The sequence below is a fragment of the Ixodes scapularis genome, unplaced genomic scaffold, assembly GCF_016920785.2.
Source record: "Ixodes scapularis isolate PalLabHiFi unplaced genomic scaffold, ASM1692078v2 PGA_scaffold6__148_contigs__length_123643588, whole genome shotgun sequence".
NCBI classification, from domain to species: domain Eukaryota; kingdom Metazoa; phylum Arthropoda; class Arachnida; order Ixodida; family Ixodidae; genus Ixodes; species Ixodes scapularis.
This window is the reverse complement of record NW_024609881.1, coordinates 42675525-42693830: the sequence shown is the minus strand read 5'-3', so window position 1 is coordinate 42693830 and position 18306 is coordinate 42675525. Positions and strand designations below refer to the sequence as shown.

Here is an 18306-nt window from a genome sequence, read left to right as displayed (position 1 = left end):
CCCCCTGCGATCACGCCGTGCGATCACGCGTGGCCAACCGTACGCTAAATGTCTTTGGATGAGAAGTCGGCGTTCGCTAAAACGTCGTTCGACCAATTGAAAGCCAGCCCTTTCGATGCATCAGCCAAATAGGATTCCAACTGCACATGTTAGGGACCCGTTCAAGACGCCGTAGACTGGTGCGACGTCTCGACGTTTTCCCAGAATCACGCTTTTTTTTTGTTTTTTGTTTTTACTATTTCAAAGCCGACAATGGGAGTCAGTACCTGAAACGTCTCCCAAGATTAAGCCTTCCTCATAGCTGTTGGGTATTGAATCGAAAGATAATTCTTATCGACGGGATCAAATGACCACAGAAGAAACAATGGATCCCGACGTTATCGCTTTCGACGTAGTCACGGCAGCAAGAAAAAGAAGGAAGTGCGACCGTCGGGAATCGCAGTATTTCATCCGCCTCGGTAATCGAGTGTCCCGTACCGTAGGCGCACGGGCGTCGCTGACGAAATTACTCAAGCCTCTACAAGGGGCACGCCGAGGGCCGTAGGGTCACACTCGTCAGCCGGGAGGTGAAGGAGGCATTTGGTCGTTTCCTTCGATAGTTTCCGTCCGATCTGAAATGTGGTTTTCATGCTGACAACTTTTCTTAACTCGACGAGCAATTGAAGCATGGCCCACAAACAAAGCAGTTCTCACAAACGTGCAAGGAGCGCCTTCCTCGTGGCTATCGTCCTATTGCAGTGTGCCGCATATGTGACATCAGGTAAGAAACTCGAGCTGTTTGTTTATTTTAACGAGGTTTATATATCAGAGATTGTCTTGTCTACACTCCATTTCTCGACCGCAGCCGACGTTAATCGAGCTGTGCGAAAAGTGCCTCGTGGTGGTTTTCCTCGCCTTTGTGCGTCTAGTATCCCTGGCTCCACCAATCATGCAGAGTTAATGCGCGACAATCATGCACTTCAGTGTAATTTGTTTAGTCGGTAATACCGACCCCACCCCCCCCCCCCAAAAAAAAAAAAAAAAATCAATCTTGACGACGTTGCATTTTTTGTACTGATTACTGGCTCTATTGGTCGCGCTATCGGTCGGAACGTAAACGGAGAATATACAAATTAGCGAGTTTTAGAAGACCGAGTTTCCCGCTCCGCTAAGCCCCTCCGCTACCCGTTACTCTACAGCCAAGGCCATCGGCGTGCAGGCGCGTGGCGGTTTCTTCGTAGCAGAGGGCTAGCGGAGGGGGAAACACGGTCTACTAAAACTCCCTATCGTTTTTCGCTTAGGACGATGAGCAGTAAGCGGAAGAGGATTTCACGACATTAACAATACCTGTTTTGTGCGTGCGTGCGCGCGTGCTGCGAGACGGTTGAGGCTTGTTACCTCAAGATTTCCTTAAACTTTATATTGAAACTGGAGATTCCTTTTTTTTTAGATTTGTTATGTAGAAGTGTCTAACGTAACTAATACATGTTTATTTAACTAGGAAAACGTCGCCGTACGATTGGGTGCATGTGGTGTTAGTGCGATTTCCGTAATGGTAAAGTAAAAAAAAATATCAATTTTTAAAAATAAACTGTCGAGTTCTAGAGTCTAAGAGAAGTGCGGATCATCCGTGCGCATTTCGCAGTGCCTTCTCCCCAAAAAAAACTATAGTGTTATTTTTTCCAAAATGCTTTTGTGAGGGTTAGTTTGTTATCTTACATTTTGAAGTAAAGACAGCGGAACAGGACAAGAACGAAGCACAAGAAGCTGAGTCCCGTCTCGTCTTGTTCTTCGTTGCAGTTGCAGTGTTTTTTACCTTAAGAGTAATTTTTACCTCAAGAATAAAGCATTTATTACCGAGTGCTCAGTCTCCTTCCAAATGCGGCGCTAGCGATCCGCACCAGATGTCAAAGTTGCAGAACTAACCATTGCCTTACTAAAGAGTTGTAAGTTGTTAACTTAAAGTTTCAATTAAAAATAGGGGACCGCTCTCGCTTCTTTGCGCCATGGAAAGTTTCCGAAGTTTGCGTAAAACTTGCGATTCGGATGACGCTTTTTTGTTAATCTTTGGTGGCTGATTGATATGTCTGGTGCTAGAATTTAGCGGAAACTCTGTGTTTGGCAGTGCGTAATTATTTTTTTGCCAATAGCAATACACTGTTTTTGTGTTTGTTTTTTAAGAGGGGGGGTGTTATGAATTTTTACCACTGTACCCTCAACGACTTGCCTTGAAGCTTGAACAACCCTAACAGAAACTCTGTAAAGGACCTCATTTTCGCAAGGACCTAATTTTAGATCCATCGAATATGTTTTCCTAAATGATAACGAATTCATAGCCCACCACCCTGAGTCGCGAAAATTAGAGCCCCCGTGCAACTTAAATTTTTCAGCTAGGCCTGATGGGCGAGGATTCGAGCTCTTCCAATTTAAGCATTTTATGGTATAGGCCTTTCAAGTGCGTGCATGGTGCAGTCCTTCTGGCACTATTATTTGTTATAATCTAATCCGTGGATATAATAATGAGCTCGGAATATACTTCCGTAATGTGAAAACTGTTAAAAAAAAACGTTTTTTTTTTGTTTTTTTGTTTTTTACGAGGGACTGGAAGGTTTGTTTTGAGCCCTACTTGAACATTACAAAGGCATTCGCTTAAAATCAATTAATGCAGCACAAATTATTCAACAAGACCTTTTCAATAGGTCGCGCCCTCCAGACGCTGATCAGAGGTCACTACAGTCTGGGAAAGCACTTGGAGCATTCATCGGATACGAGCGTTGCGTCATCATTCGGGGCGTACTCGGGTGCAAGCCTATTCGAAACGAGTGCTGCGTCGGGGCTCAGAATGAACTCGGATCCATCATGAATTTCAAAACGTAACGCGAGGCTCAAATTATGGCGGCTGCCATTGCTGATTGACAAAATTTTGAAAAGCATTTATTGGTTCAAATTGATAGCTGAGCCAACTCATTTGATATACAAAACAATGAAGAGCACATTCGGCTAAATTGAACGCAATCGTGTTCAGGCCGCTCGTCACAAAAAAAAAAGAGTCGATTACAAGAAAAAACAAAAAAATTGTACTTTGTTGAAGATGTCTTTCCAAATGTCTGTCCAATCTTTTCTGGAAGAACTACTCATCATAAAATAAAAGGGGCGGGTGTCGTGTTAGTAACTGCCGAGAGCTCAATTGGGTGAGCAGTGAAATACAAAAAATTGTCGACAACTGAGTGGTTACTTAGGGTTGCATAATTACTGTTCTGGTCCTCAAAGAAAACATACGATTCAATATAAAAACTAGGTGAGCGTCATCGGACAAATTACGCGCTCGACATACTTCGATTTTGAGTGATTTAGTGGATTTTTGATGATGCCCGTCAAAAATGGAAATAGAACTGTCTGCAATTATTTTAAACATTTTTTTGTCAGGTTAATTAAACAAGTTTAATTAAAATCTTGAGTAACATAAACATTGTACACCTCAATAAATAAACCGTTTGAGTACTCGAAAATGGATTCTACTCTGGTTTTGTTTGATGCTTATATTTGTTTGAGGCATGAAGATTTCGGCCGATGTTTGGTGAAACACGTAGGTCTTAAATTCTGGCATGCGGCTATTTTTCTTTTGTTCGCCAAGAGCGTTTGAGGCCAGATAGATGTCTCAAAAGCATCTGTGAGCAGAAAGTGTTTTCGTGAAGTGATTTTATGTGAAAAGATTTTTGGCTAGTTGATGCGGGTTTGGGGAAGCCGTGGACTGCGACGTCACATTACTTTTGTTTCCCCACTAGATTTAGCGAGGAAAACAAATGTCGTCACGTGACTTCGGGTGACGTGACCTTCGCACAAGTTAAATTGACCGGCTAGATTTAGTAGAGAAATTTACGTCACGGTGACCTCAAACGCCAATACAGTTTTTTTCTTCGCTATATTTATTGGGGGAAAAGGATGGAACATGACTTCGTGTCACGTGATTTATCCGCAAATTCAGTTTCCCAACTAAATATTGCGGAAACATTGACGTCAGGTGACATGATGTCACGTAACCCATGCCCAAATTCAGTTTCCCCGCTATATTCAGTGGGAAATTGACGTCACGTGACCTACAGATATCTAAGGTTTACCCGCTAAACTTGTCGGTAAAATTGATCTTTAAAATCGGTTTTAGTGGAGTAAAGGGCTTCACCTTGACGTAGTATTTCGGCTGTGATCCTATTTCGTGCCACTAAAGCAATACCAGCCATTTATTGTGGTATCGTTTTCTACCGGAGCTGGTCTTTAAAAACCCTAAAATTTACATTATTTAACAACCGAATTTAACTCGTAATCTGTGGGGCTGTTTATACCATTTTTTTTTTCGTTTCTAATGTAATATCAGCGTCTTCAAAGCTGTACCAAAATTATAATAATACTATGAGAGTTTTGCGTTCAGCCAGGTTGAACGGTGGATTGTATTCAATGTATTCAGTATTCTAAACGCTGACATTCACAAGAAATTCGAAAATTTATATGACAGGTCTCGGCAATCTAAACTACACTTATTCGGTATGACTCCGGATTACACTCAAGTGTAAGCGCGGAACTGGCCGAAATTACCGATCACTAAAAAACACCTTCCTCGAGTGCGAGCCGGGCGCTTGTGGGATTTAGCAAATAGTCAATTCGGTTTGCCCGCCAAGTTTAGCGGGAAAAATAACGTCGGATGATTTTGTGTGACGTGAGCTAAACTCAAGTTCAGTTTCGCACTAGATTTGGCAGGAAAATGGACGTCGCGTGACTTCGTGTCACGTGACCTAAGTATTTAATCAGTTTAGTGGAAAAATTCACGTCACATATGTTCTCAAGACCAATTCAGTTCTCCCGTTAAATTTAGCGTAGGAAATGATGTCAAATGACTATGTCACGCGAGCTGTACTCAAATTCAGTTTTCCCGCTAGATTTAGCAAGGAAATGAAGGCTTTACGTAGCAACGCATTTGCAGGGCAATTTGACCTGCAATTTTTATTTTTTGTTTTGTAAAAAATATTTCTCAAGTTGTAAGGGCGTCCATATTTCTATCTATCACGTCAAACTAAATTGCTGTAGCAATAAAGTAAATAAAAAAAAAAGATTCGTATAATGAATTATCAATTTTGTTTCATGTACCTACACTGACGTTGCATAATACTAAATAGTTTGTTAAAGTGAACTATAAAGAATATGAAGAACATGCCAAAAAATACGCAAGACTACTGCTCATCTCAGGTAACCGACATCAAGAAACACGATGCGTGGCTCATTGAAACAAAAAGCGTCGCTTATTCCTGCTTCGCCTTTAGGTGCTCTAACCGGCTAACAGCGTTATCTAATCATGCGGAGAAAATGATAAAATGTACGGCGGTCTCCACGTTCTCTCTTTGTTAATCTCCCAGTGTGTAGTGGAATGCTTAGAAACGTGGTACTTAAGTTCGATAAATTAGGCGGAGTGAGCGAAGCATTCATTGGTATTTAGAGTTGGTAATTTGAGTTGCATTTATACATTTTTCTAGAACAATACTTTAGGCGCAAAAATAGAAATTTGAGATGCTGGCTGGCATGGTATATAAAAGTAAGCATAAAAAAGCTATTAGGAGAACTACATTTCTAGGGTGGATTGAGTGAAATCACGTTGTTATGACCAAAAACCAGGTGGTGGGACGTGACACGCGCCTTTTGTTGACAACGAAGCGCAAAAGTGTTAATGCATTAATGAGTGCATTACACAGTTAACGTGAGCGAAAAACGTAAAAAAAAATCAAAATCAATCGATCGTCTTTGTAATGCTATAATGGTCAAAGTTGTGAAGTTACGGTCGTAGTTTATAAAGTCAACGCATGCCTCGTTACCGGATGTGAGGGTCAGAAAGAGCTACTTGCATTGTGCAACGGTCTTACTTTTCACAAAACGCTAAACTCCTAGATGTTAACCTTCCTACTGCAAGATTCGAGGAATAGTACTTCTCAGTTACTCAGGAGTGCCGCAGCCGGACTATACCCTCAACGCTGTAGGTTAAGCGCTCAGCCAGTCCCTTAAGGTATTCAGTGCATCTACTTCGCCGCAATGCATTTGGGACAGCCAATCGCTGCAATATATGGAGGTAGTTCGGTTAATAATGAGGAAGAAAATATATTTAGACCCAGAGAGAAAAAAAAAATTGGCGCTGCGACACAAGCCTGAAGTTAGTGATGTTTCATAATCTCCAGTTTCACAGATCAGATATTTATACATCTAAATATATTCCCTCATCCCTTCATTCGCCGAGACCGTTCCGTAGGTTGCCGCAATTGACTTTATAGGCCAATGCGTTACGTAGACGCACTGTATTTCTGAGAGTGAAGAAGTGAATATTGCCTTCTGTTTCTGCCTCGCCATGTGGCACATCCGGAGAGAAACTAATATAAACGGACAGTTCATGAAAAAAAAAGGTTCAGCGTAAAATCAATTCAACCCCATAATATTCCAGAAGAGCCAAATTAAAAATTTTAAATACGAGAGTAGCATGATTAAAGGGAAGATGGGGCACTTCTACATTTGAGAAAAAACGCATGAATTGCGTTCATTTGGCCTTTAGAATAACAGATATCAAAATTATATTTCAATGCGACGCGCCGGAGAGCCACAAAAGCAATTTCAAAATAGGGCTGAAGCCCCGCCCCCCTAGCCTTGGGCAGCCAAAAGAGCCGTCGATGACGCCACGAACAGCGACTGTCTTTCGCGTTTTTCTCGCGTTTAACAATACTTACGCAGCAAATGGTTTGGGTATTCGGGTTCACAGGGTAAAAATACTCTAGAATTCACTTCTAACTAATTTTTTCCAAGAAGCTCCGTAGCTTCCCTTTAAACAATACAAAAGCGTGCATAACTAATGGTGCAATATACTGTATTTTGAACTTCTCACTTTCATGGGATCATAATTGGAAGGTATTCGAACAGGTTGAAATAGCAAAAAAAAAAGTAACTGTTTAAAAAAAGAAAAAAAAAATCTAATTCGTGTACCTACACGGCCCTGTAAGCGCGAACTCGACCATCAATTATTCACGCCGACGAATAGCTGTTTGTATATATCTATGATTTCTTCTTTTTTTTTGACCTGGTGACGGGCTAAGGTCTTTCCACTGGAGTAGTAGGCATTTTTATAGTCTTCGAATGGTGAGATGAAGGTAAAAATCAAACCGTCGATCGCCTGTTCGTGTTTTGTCTGCCGTTGTTTGTACGTCGGCTAATATAAGTAAAGATGGCACATTGTTATTATTATTGTTTATTAATACTGCTCACCTCGTGGAGGTGATAGCAGGAGTGAAACTGTACATATTTGAAAAAAAGAAAATGCGGAAGATTTATATATGAAAACAAGTTTTTAACGAGGCATTTGGAAGCGAAACGTTCTGAGCAACAATTTGTTCTAAAACCCGCCTTATTTGTCGAGCAGTTGCGTCTGTTTGTGACGAAAGTTTCTTTCTTCCTATTTTCAGATACGTGTGACTTCGAGAATGGCATGTGCAAGGGTTACACGACCAGCGGCAGCGGGAGCGGCGTCTTCAAAGTTGCGCGAGTCAAAGACTTAAACTTCGGACCTAACGTGGACCACAGACCAGGCACAGGTAAAGCATTTCAACTATTTTTTTTGTTTTGTTTATAATGTACAGCACTGAATACCATAAAAATCACCCAATGACCGGTATTCCTAATGTTAATATTTTTAGTGCAATAAAAATTATAAGTGTAGATATGCATGTCACAAGTTGTTCTCAACATGTGGTTGGATAAAATAAAGGCATGCTGAATAAAGGAGAGGTATACCATAAAATGAAAGTATACTGTCAGATAAGTATACCAGATATTTTTGAAGAAACAATTTTCTGTTATATCAGAGATGTGAAGCTAGAATAATGTATCACGACAAGGGCCTCACGAAGGGGACTGTAGTGTGCATTACTCGTTGGACATTAATTTAGACACTCCGTACACATCAATCGGGTGATAACTTTTTTAGTACGCGTATATGTCAACTCTGATATTTATATCTGTCAGATAGTTTTCTTCTACACTCAACTTTTACGGCGTGCACTTATTTTACTTTCCTCTGACTCCCATTTCGGTTGTTAGGCCGCGCTATGTTTCGCTGCACACTAGGGCAGGTGACCAGCTCCCTGATTCTCACCTTCACGTCTTTTACTTCCGGGAGGCGTGGCCTCACCTAGCCTAGAGTTGTGCATAGAACCCAAATCTAAGAGAGGGAGAACCTGAAACACGGAGAGTTTTGTAACTTAAAGACGGCCACTTTTTTTCTCAGCCCATTGTTTCTCATACACATTCGCCTGTTTCCCGTGGCGAGAAAGGTAGTTAGTTGGCAATGAGGCTGAGCAGAGCTTGGAGACGCCTGCGGAAGATTGACGCTGTCGTCTCTTACTCGCATCTCGCATTGCAAACGCTGCCCATCAACCACGTGGTTCCCACCGAGCAGTGAGGAACGCTCTCAAATCTAGGCACACAAGACACGTGTGCACAGAGTAGATCATGAGGGGGAAGAAACTGAAATAACGAGGAGCGTCTGGAGCTTGCTAAATGGACAGCTTGTGCACACATTTTTTGCGCGTGAACATGCCTGTTTTTTCGCGTGGCGAGGGGAAAGGCGATGACGCTTGTAGATGGTCGGAGGTTTCGCTACCTCCTAGCACCATGTATTGCAGAGACGGCACATAAACCACTGAAAAAGATCGAGCAGTTTAAACCAGTCTACAATATTGGCACGCCAGCGATGCGGATAGCGAAATTCCCACAACCTAAAAATAGAACAAACCCTATTGAAAATACCATCAAGCTACGTAATTTGGGACACTGACTGCCACTCAGCAGCCTTGGTGGAACGTGATGGACCGTCAGACGTCATCTGATGGTCCATCAAATGACGTCTGACTGCCACTGCCAAGGGAATTTCATGAACAAGGGCAGCATTTATATAAGAGTAAAGCTATACGCACTCATAAATATCCCCAAATGCCTCGATAAAACAAAATGTTTGAGAAAAAAAAAATAAAAAAAGCAGGACCACCGAGGATCGAACCCGCGACCGCTTGCGTACAAACCGGACTCCTCAACCGCTGTGTTACGCCACCGCTGCGGAAACTCGATTTGACTATTCGTTTTATACGAGATGCTTCGGCTGCAAATACAGTTAAGCCGTTAGCATGTTATGCAAAGCACTCGTACATCACTCGCCTTACTTCAGTTCTACTCACCTGCCATGTAGAGTACTTTCGCGTCGTAGAACGATCCTTTTCTTCGCGCGTCATCGGCCCAGTAGACCTGGTACACCTTGCCGTCTTCAACTACACCGCTAAAGTCCCTTACATCGTCGGAACTCACAAGGGCTGGGTCTTGTCGAGTAGAAATTCTACTAAAACATAAGACATTGTAGAGCCCGGGCAGGACCGACTGGTTGGAGCATGCGGACAAACAAAACGAGTCGAGAGCGATCGTTCATGAAAGCTCGGTGAAGCCTCTATGGGCGAAGCGAAGTGCGAAGTGTCGTGTTCGGCGCTTCGGCGGGCTTCTGATCACGGTTGTCGGTCGGTTGCGTGTCACATCTCTAACGTCAGCGGTTTTATGGGCTCACGTCCCGAAATCGTTTTCTCGTGCATAGATTACTTTTCGTATTCATAGATTTGACGAAATAGTGGTATCCGAACGAACCTTACGTCCTTTGACCGTACTTCTGTCTGCACGTCAAAGCTTTCCGACGTACAGTCAGAGGCAATCGATGTACAGTCAAAATCACCACCAGGACGTCCTGATGGCATTTTGCGGCGCCCGACTGCCACCAGGAAACCATCAGAAAGCCGACAAGCGGGGTCTGACTGGAGTTTGACTGTCGGTCAGAGTAACTTGTTGGCCAATCAGACATGCTTGACGTACAGTCAGGCGCAGTCAGCGGTCCACTAGAAAACATTGACTGCCAAACAGCGTTACATTGATGGATTTTTCCTTCTGGAAGCACCAGCCCTGAAGAAAAAAAAAAAGAAGAAAGAAGAAACGTACAATTTTGATATCAGAAAGGAAATTCGTGGAAAATATGAATCGGGACATAGCACGATACGAAGATAAAGCGCAGGCGACCATACAGAGATTAAGAATCTCAAGTACACACTTAACGAATTTCGTCAGAACAGAATTGCCTTGTTGCGTCATGTATCTTATCACATATCGTGGAACGTGTCTTTAGTTGACACAGAAAGTTCTAGCATGCCAGAGCATAGCACAAGATAGGAATGGACAATATAGAGATAAAACATATTGAGATAGTATTCCGAAAATGTGGTGCGTGAACATTTCTTTATCACAAAAGGTTTTGGGCGGATGTAGCCTGTCATTTTCATCATGGCAGACGTTACCGCCCATTCTCCTAAACCGCCTTGAACCGGTATATTTTTCAGATTCGCTCGTACCTTCAAACGTAATTATTAATTATCCGTGTTGTTGCTGACTTTTTACAAATAAAGCCAAAAATGTATTACTAATTCATTGTTTTAGTTCTTACACAAAACTTAATTATTAGTTACTAATTTAGTGTATCAGTTTGTACAATGAGTACTAAGCATTATTTACTCATTTTATCTCACAGTTTCTGCCAAGAAACTCGAACATTATTTACCGTTTTACTGTTTGAGCTCCCACCATGAAACATTAACAATGTGTGTAGTTGGGCTAGTTGCTTGGTCATGTTGTAATGGTATTAAAACAGCGCAGACTGACGAATTAGCAGCGGAAGGCGAACACAGGCACAGCGCTGGCTTACATCTAAACAATTTACTTCTGCAAGGTACCGCAAGTAAACATAAAATGATCAATATGGGCACAAAAAACAATCAAACCTATATTACTCCCCTTCTCTGTCATACTGACAAACGCTTAGATGTAACTGCCCGACTTTCTAATAAAATCAACCTCGTGATTCGCTAAGCCTTCGGCCGGAGCGTTCACACACATGCAGTCTTGTACACGTTACTAAAAAAAAGTAATCGATTACAATTACTATTACCCTTGGCTAAAAAGTATTCGATTAGATTACTTGATTACTCGACGGCAAAAATAATTGGACATTACTTAAAGAAGTAATCGTTACTTTTCCGATTACTTTATTGTATGAAGACACATCTTTAGCGCTCATTAAAATGAGCTACTTCCAACCTATATTTCACATTTGCACAAGTATTGAAGAAGAAAGACTGGCTTCCTCTTCGTGGTCGTTGCACCTTCACTATGCGAACATAAGCATAGAATTCGTTTGAAGACGTTTAATGTTTGGGCGTTCGCCAGTGTGTGTGTTGGGGGGGGGGGGGGGCGGAGGGGGTTCTAGATCTTGTTAAGCTTGAGCAAGGGTTGTCGCTCAAAGTATGCGTCGCTCATTTTATTATTCACATGTGGATGAGCGCGCATGTTATACAAAAGGGCAGCAGCTCCAGGATATGAAATGGATCATGTGTAGCATCCATTAGCGGAAGAGATCGCCCCGACCTAGAGCGAAGCGGGTCATGAAGGCACCCTACCCCGACCACTTCTCAACTCAAAACACTGCTTGTCACAAACACCGCGTAGGGTAAATGGGGAAATATTTCAACTGCCTTTGTTATATTCTGCATCCGATTTAGGCATTCTTCGATTCTGGTTCTCCTAGGGGCTGCGAGTAAATACCCTAAGCAGGATTGTTTTTTTTTTTATTATTATTTTGGTGTGTATGTGCGTGAGGGGGCTAGTTTGAACGAAGGACTTTCAAAGCAATATTCTGCTTTCTCAACCTTCGCCCTGAATGGCCTTTGTCACGCACTGTGGCTTCCCTGGGGCATCCCACTCCCAGTCCCAGCTCGAAAAAAACAAAAAAACGGACCTTCCACAGAAACTGTACCTAGAAAGAGATTGACCTCGTTTCCTACAGCTCCGCAAAAATCTTTCTTTTTTCCGTTGGAAAAAAAAAAGCAAACTTTATTTTTGTCGTTTCATAAAACAAAGGCGTGTGCCGGGGGGGGGGGGGGGGGGGGGGGTCCCGTGGACAAATTGTAACGGTTACAAGTAATTTTATTACTTCAAAAAGTAATCAGATTACTCTTGTGATTACTGCCTAATAAAAGTAATCAACTGATTACAAAATTACTCCAAAAAGTGATCGATTACAAGTAATTTGATTACTTGGAATGCGTACGGTACAAGTCTGCTGACACATGTAATTGTTTTCGGTTCCCTTCTCCTATAAAATGTCTCGGCATTCCTTTTCAGACTGTCAGAAGCTCGCATACAACGCAAATTTGCCAGAATCAGAGCTGGTAGGGGGGAAGGAGATGTCGTACCAGAGGAGGGTCATTCAAAAAGTGTGGGGAGCTGCGGGATTGCACTGGTCCCGCAGTTAAGGGGATAATTATGAATATAAATTTGATATTGTTAGCCTCGGTAACCCGTTGTATATTACGTTTATATAATATATATAATAATTTCTACAAGATAGCGCGTTTAAAACGCATAAAAATGCCGGATAAATGCTCACGAACAAACCACGTGACGTGAGTGAGCAGGCGACGCGGCCGGTATGAAGAGAACCAGAGAGGGCGCCTTTTCTAGACGTGGCCTCTCTTCTTCGGCTATTGTGACGTCACAACTCGGACGCTGCGGCCTTAGCTTCTGGGAGGCGTTGGCTAGGCGCTGCTTCCGCTCCCCTGTCTCGTTCGCCCGCTTTAGACGCTTAGCAGAGGCACCCGCTGCCTCAATTGGCTTTAGCTGCTCGCCAATTCTCCGCGCGCTCATTGGTTTCCGTCCCGTGACGTCACCTCCCTCTCACCTTTTTCCTTCACTTTTCCTTCTTTACGCGGCGGGCTTTCCTTTGGTCTCTTTTTTCCGCAGACAGACGGCGTGAGCTTTTCGCTGTTATGTAGGTAGTACTTCTCACGCATTTATAAACTCCCACTCGAAGAAAAATGCCTGCAAAACAGTTTTGCCGCATTTTTTTTTATTTGTTTTGTTTTTTGCGAATAAATATATAAGAGAGTGCACCAATACTCTGGATCAACTCTGCATGACACTAAAGAAAAATATTGGAAGCGGAGCTAAGGACTCTGTTATTACGTCAAGTTGTAGCGGACTTTCTTTATGTCGGTTTTAGTTTGGGTTTTGTTGTGACAAACATGTATTTGCAAAAGGTAATATTATTTTGCAAAGATTCCGGTTGGGGATGCTGAAGAGCGATCGCCGAGCACGCAGGTATATTCCTGTGGTTTTTTTTTTTCTTCTATGTTTTACCGGTTTCTTTACTACAGCCAAAACTATGACCGAAGCGCTGTAAACGAGTTACAAGATAAATCCTGCTATGGTCCATCTCGTATTTTGACTTGTTTTGCGACTGACGCAGAAATGCGGGGTCGATATAAGAAATGTCGTGGATTCCATCAGCTCTGCAGTATTGAGGTAATTGTACAAAATTCTTTTGGGAGCTGAAATATCACAGCGCGGGCTCGAAACACCAAAATAGGAGCGGACACGCTAGGGCACGAGGTCTAATCACATATGGATTACGTTCAGTTACAGCTGACCCTAGAGATTCAGTGGCGCAGCACAGCTCCGAGCACGTATAACGAAAGCTCGTGCTACAGAACCCAGGGATATTGGCTCGAACCCCAACCCTGCTCGCTTAAGCCTGTGAGCCTGCTAAGAAACCGGTACATAGAAACAATAGAGGGTCCTGGTTCCCCCCGTCTCACTCGAGCGTACACGTTTCACACCACTAGCTTGCTTAGTTTTGAAAACTTTTGATTTCCAAACTTTGCGAAAATTCTAAGGGGACGAATAGAGGGGTAAGCTCACGGAAGATACCGCGAGCAGTCTTGTACGTGTTACTGAAAATAAGTAGCCGATTCGATTACAATTACAAATATTATATTGAGAAATGTAACTGATTACAGGAATCGACTAATGCATCACAGAAGTAATTGAAAAATTACCAGAAAGTAACTGATTACTTTTCACGTTACTTTTTCCTACTTTTTAGTACAACATATAAAATGCACACAAACATGCATTCAACGTGGTTACATTTTGTTCCTTTTTGCCTTCTTTTCAGTGTAGAATAAAGGAGGGGGGGACTTTGTCGTGGCGAGATGAGGTCAGTGCAGAACACAGTCGCCCTATGACGCAGCAAACCTTATCGTAACAGCCGGTAGGCAGCAAACGCGGCACTTTCAAAAGCTCGACACTTAAAACGGCGCCGAGCGCGTCGACATTCTAACCATTCTGGAATCTTCGCACCTCTTTTTGGTTGCTTAGGGGTAAATTAGTGTCCAACGTTAGTGCAACAGAGACGAGTGGCGTAGAGGCAGACAGAGTCTTTTACGTAAAAAAATCTCAACTCAATATTTAGCTCTTTCGAAAATATATAATTGATTACTTGTAATTGATTACAGAAAAATATTAATTGAATTACATCTGACGCGTCCAAGACAAAAAGTAATTGAAGCGTTGAAATGGTAAAATAAATTGTAATTGATTACCAGTAATCAGTTAATTGTAACTCTTTACGCACGAGTCAGGTACCGACGATACACCATACCGACTACTGGCGATTGACGCCACAGGAGAACGACGCCATGCTTGTTTTTTTTTTTCAGAAAACAAGAAAACCTGCGTCGATCTTAACCCAAGAAAACCTGAAAAAGCTAAACAAAAAAAAAATGCTGTAGTTTGGCATAGCCCGACTAACATTGCAGTAACATTGCGAAATCAAAGCTAAAATACAAATTCTATATTTTTTAGCTGGCTAGTTATATCCATCAAATTATTTTGGTTAAACTAATGTTCAGCTCTGCAGCGCTAATATGTGTTTGGGTTTTTAAGCCTTGGCCCCTTTGCCACAAAAAGTAGAGGCCAATTATAATCTGTTACAGTGTAGAGAAATGCTCTAGTTGGTGCAAGCTAAACATGATGTAGGCGCCACAGCGTGTAACAAACGAAAGAAAAGGAAGGGGACAAACACCACAGGTCGAGCACTTAAAGTATAATACGCTCTGTTGACCACTAAGCTTCAAGTATAATACACTCCGTTGACCACTAAGCTGACAGCGCCGTGGACACTACGCGCTCGTTCAACTAGTCCTACGTCTATTCGTAGCCACGTTGTACGACTACCGTCCTTACCCAGGTGATGAAAGGGAGTCGGTGTCGGCTTAGTGGTGAATGTATACTGTAAAAAAAATAAAAAAAAAAAAACGTGCGTCTACTTTTCCGCACAACACTCGGAGAGTCAATCAGCGCAACTTATGGAAGCAGCTCAGCAAATGACGATGCTGAAACGTATCTTTAAACAAAAAACACAGTGTGAGCTGTGGCATTAGGCAATGCAAGCGTGCCTTTTTGCATTGCTTAATGTCATAACTCAAAGTGCGAGTTTTGGTCTAAACATATGTTTCGGCATCGTCATTCGCTGAGCTGCCTCCGTAAGCTGCGCTAATTGGCTTTCCAGGTGTTGTGCGGGAAAGTAGACACACGGACCTTTTTAGAGTGTAGCATCGCGGCGTTCGTGTTTCGGAAAGTATGGCGTTTTGGAGAAGCAACCAACCCATGATGCGGAGAGTGTGAATATATTTATGGTTCGAAATAAAATTAAGGTATTTTATCGAGCTACAACGAGCTGAGGTGCCCTTGCCTTGGGCTCGTGAGTTGACCGGCCTCAACAACCTTCTGACAAAACAAAAATAATCTGTATCGTCCACGTTTCTTGTTTTGTTTTTCGTTTTGTTAAAAAAGAGAAGGGGGGGGGGGGGTTGTGGGGTCAAGAAGTGGAATTACGCTGATGCAATTCTGAAGCTGTATTTTTAACAAGCTTCGCAAATCTCAAAATTACAACCTAGCACGTTCTATATTTTATTATGCCGGAATAGAAAAATACCGACTCCCTTTTTTTTGCAAGAAATTATTTTGAGGGACGTACCATATACTCGCAGATTACGTTGCATTAAAAAAAATAGAACGGGCATGATCGTATTTTTCGGAGGTTTTCGACACCAAGGCATGAGGATTATGTTATCTCCGTAAAAAACGAGGCAAGCACACAATTCATTATCTTTTAGGAGCTTAAAAGTAAGTTAAAATGAAAAATTTATTGCCTCCGGCAATGGTGGTGCTAATAAATTGCGTTATGCGGTATGTGTTACCAACAAAAATACCCCCTGGAGAAGGGTAACAAGGGGGACGAAGGGCAAACACATATCTCCATACACAGCTAGATGACTGGTGCGCGACCGAAAAAATACGCCTGGTTTGGAATCAATCCGCCTGGTTGGAATAGCATAATATAAAAATTGCAGTAAGGTAAATAAATGGGTTGCTTGATTTCAGTAAAAAGCTGGGGTGCTACGAAAGTATGCTGAATTGGTTTAATGCTTGGCTCTCTCGAAGAATATACAAAAGGAGCTTTCGCCCGGTAAATTTATTGGGCTGAATTAAACTGAAATATAAATTAGTGTCTGCTCTGCTACATGGGCGCCGCCATATTTGTTTATGTTGACGCCATGACAGAGTAGGGGTGCAGCGCTTCTTGCAAGACTACGTTTTTTTTAGAAACCTTTACGCATATTGTAGTGCAAGAACGTCATTAATGCATAGTCGCGAAGCTCTAGCAACTCCACCGATGCCAAGAGTGCTGTAAAAATCAAACATCCAGTTTCATGCGCAGTCACCCTTTTCCAGTGTTGTAGGCGTTACCGAAAAAAAAAGACGTTATTACTTACTTGCAATGAGAGCGAACGCATTACCGACCTATATAACAAAACAACGCATTAACGTTACTATTACGGTTATTAAAAAACGTAACGCACGTTACTTTTGCGTTAGATTTCATTTATTTATTAAACGTTTTACTGTTTTAACGTTACGGGTATGCATAACTGCAATGTTTAGGAAAAAAACAGTGTGTTCACACATAAACTTAACATAATCACTTTACCTTTTGTATGGTTCCACCTATATACTCACTAGGAAAAACGGGAAGAAAAATAAAAAAAAAAAAAAACCGCAAGATTTCATACAACTTGGCACATAGACGCACGAAAATATTGGAAGGGTATTATTTTTTGGATGGTCACTCCTTATCCGTTACTCGAAATAAGTAACGTAAGTACGTAACCATATGTTGAATAAAAATGTAACAACTGCGTTAATACGTTACCAAAAAAGTAACAAGTTACCGGTAACACCATTACTTTTAACGCCGTTACTGGCAACACGGTTGTTTTCAATAGAGCCTGCATGCGCTTTAGATTATTCCCTTTTTTTATCCCTAGGGCTCCGAGTCCGGACGCTGGTCCATACAATGCCCCTGCTTCGCTTTTGTCGCTACATTTAGCGGGAAAATTACGTGTTACGCTTTCTTTGTTCCGTTTGTTTTTTTAGCTCTTAGGCGCCCGTTTCCGACTTGGGCAGCGTCGGTGTCGCCGTCGACGTCGCCGTCTCCGTTGGAATAGACGCGCGGTGCATTATGGGAAATGTCCCATAATGCACCGCGCGGGATCCTCGTTTTGCGCGGGACACTGGTGAAGTCACAAGTGACGTCACGAGGGTCCCGCGCGGTAAGTTATGGGACATTTCCCATGATGCAACGCGCGGAGAGGAGGAGGAGGGGCAGGAGAAGAGGGGAAGGAGGAGGAGGACTAGGGGGAGGGTGGGAGGAGGAGGATGACTAGGGGAGGGTGAGAAGAGGAGGGGAGAGGGGAGGAGGAGGATAACGAGGAGGAGGTGAGGAGGAGGGAGGAGAGGCATACTTTCCCCCAACGTTACTAAAACACTCAGTTGGGAAACTCCCATAGAGACAGCTTTGAAAAAGTGGCCCCAATCTGTCTCCGAGCACCGAGCTAATGACGAACACAACGCCACCATTTCTCCCGCAGCGGCCACTCGAGGAAATGCACGTGACATCCATTTTGGCTTTAAGAACAGATACAGCGGTAGAGGTTACAGGGGTGCCACCCCTGTCGCCCCGGCGGACGCGCCGCGTTCGACTACCGAAGTCAAAATGCACCTAGGGCGGGACGCGCTACCTGAAAGGCCGGCTGAGGCATGGTTGAATAAAAACAATATTAATTGTGCCGCAAAACCCTGCAAACTAAAGATTTTAAAAACATAACGTGCCCCCCTTTTTGTACTAAACTCCAATAAATTTCATACAAAAAGAGTATTTTTTTTATTTGTTTTTACGCAACAACAGGCTTTTAAAAAGCTCAAGCTGACCACAGTACCGACAAACGATAAAGAGTGGCGCTGTTGTTGCATTTAGCTCGGTCTCGG

At 42.6% G+C, this 18306-nt stretch overlaps 1 protein-coding gene across 1 annotated transcript in view; it reads left to right on the top strand.

The window, feature by feature from the left end:
• Positions 1-557: 557 nt before the first annotated feature.
• Positions 558-18306, top strand: part of LOC8039626 (MAM and LDL-receptor class A domain-containing protein 2) — a 297389-nt gene continuing 279640 nt past the window's right edge. The window contains exons 1-2 of the mRNA XM_040210496.1: positions 558-760; positions 7464-7592. Of these exons, the coding sequence (XP_040066430.1) occupies positions 667-760; positions 7464-7592 (223 nt within the window). The 5' untranslated portion in view covers positions 558-666. The remainder of the gene's footprint in view (positions 761-7463; positions 7593-18306) is intronic.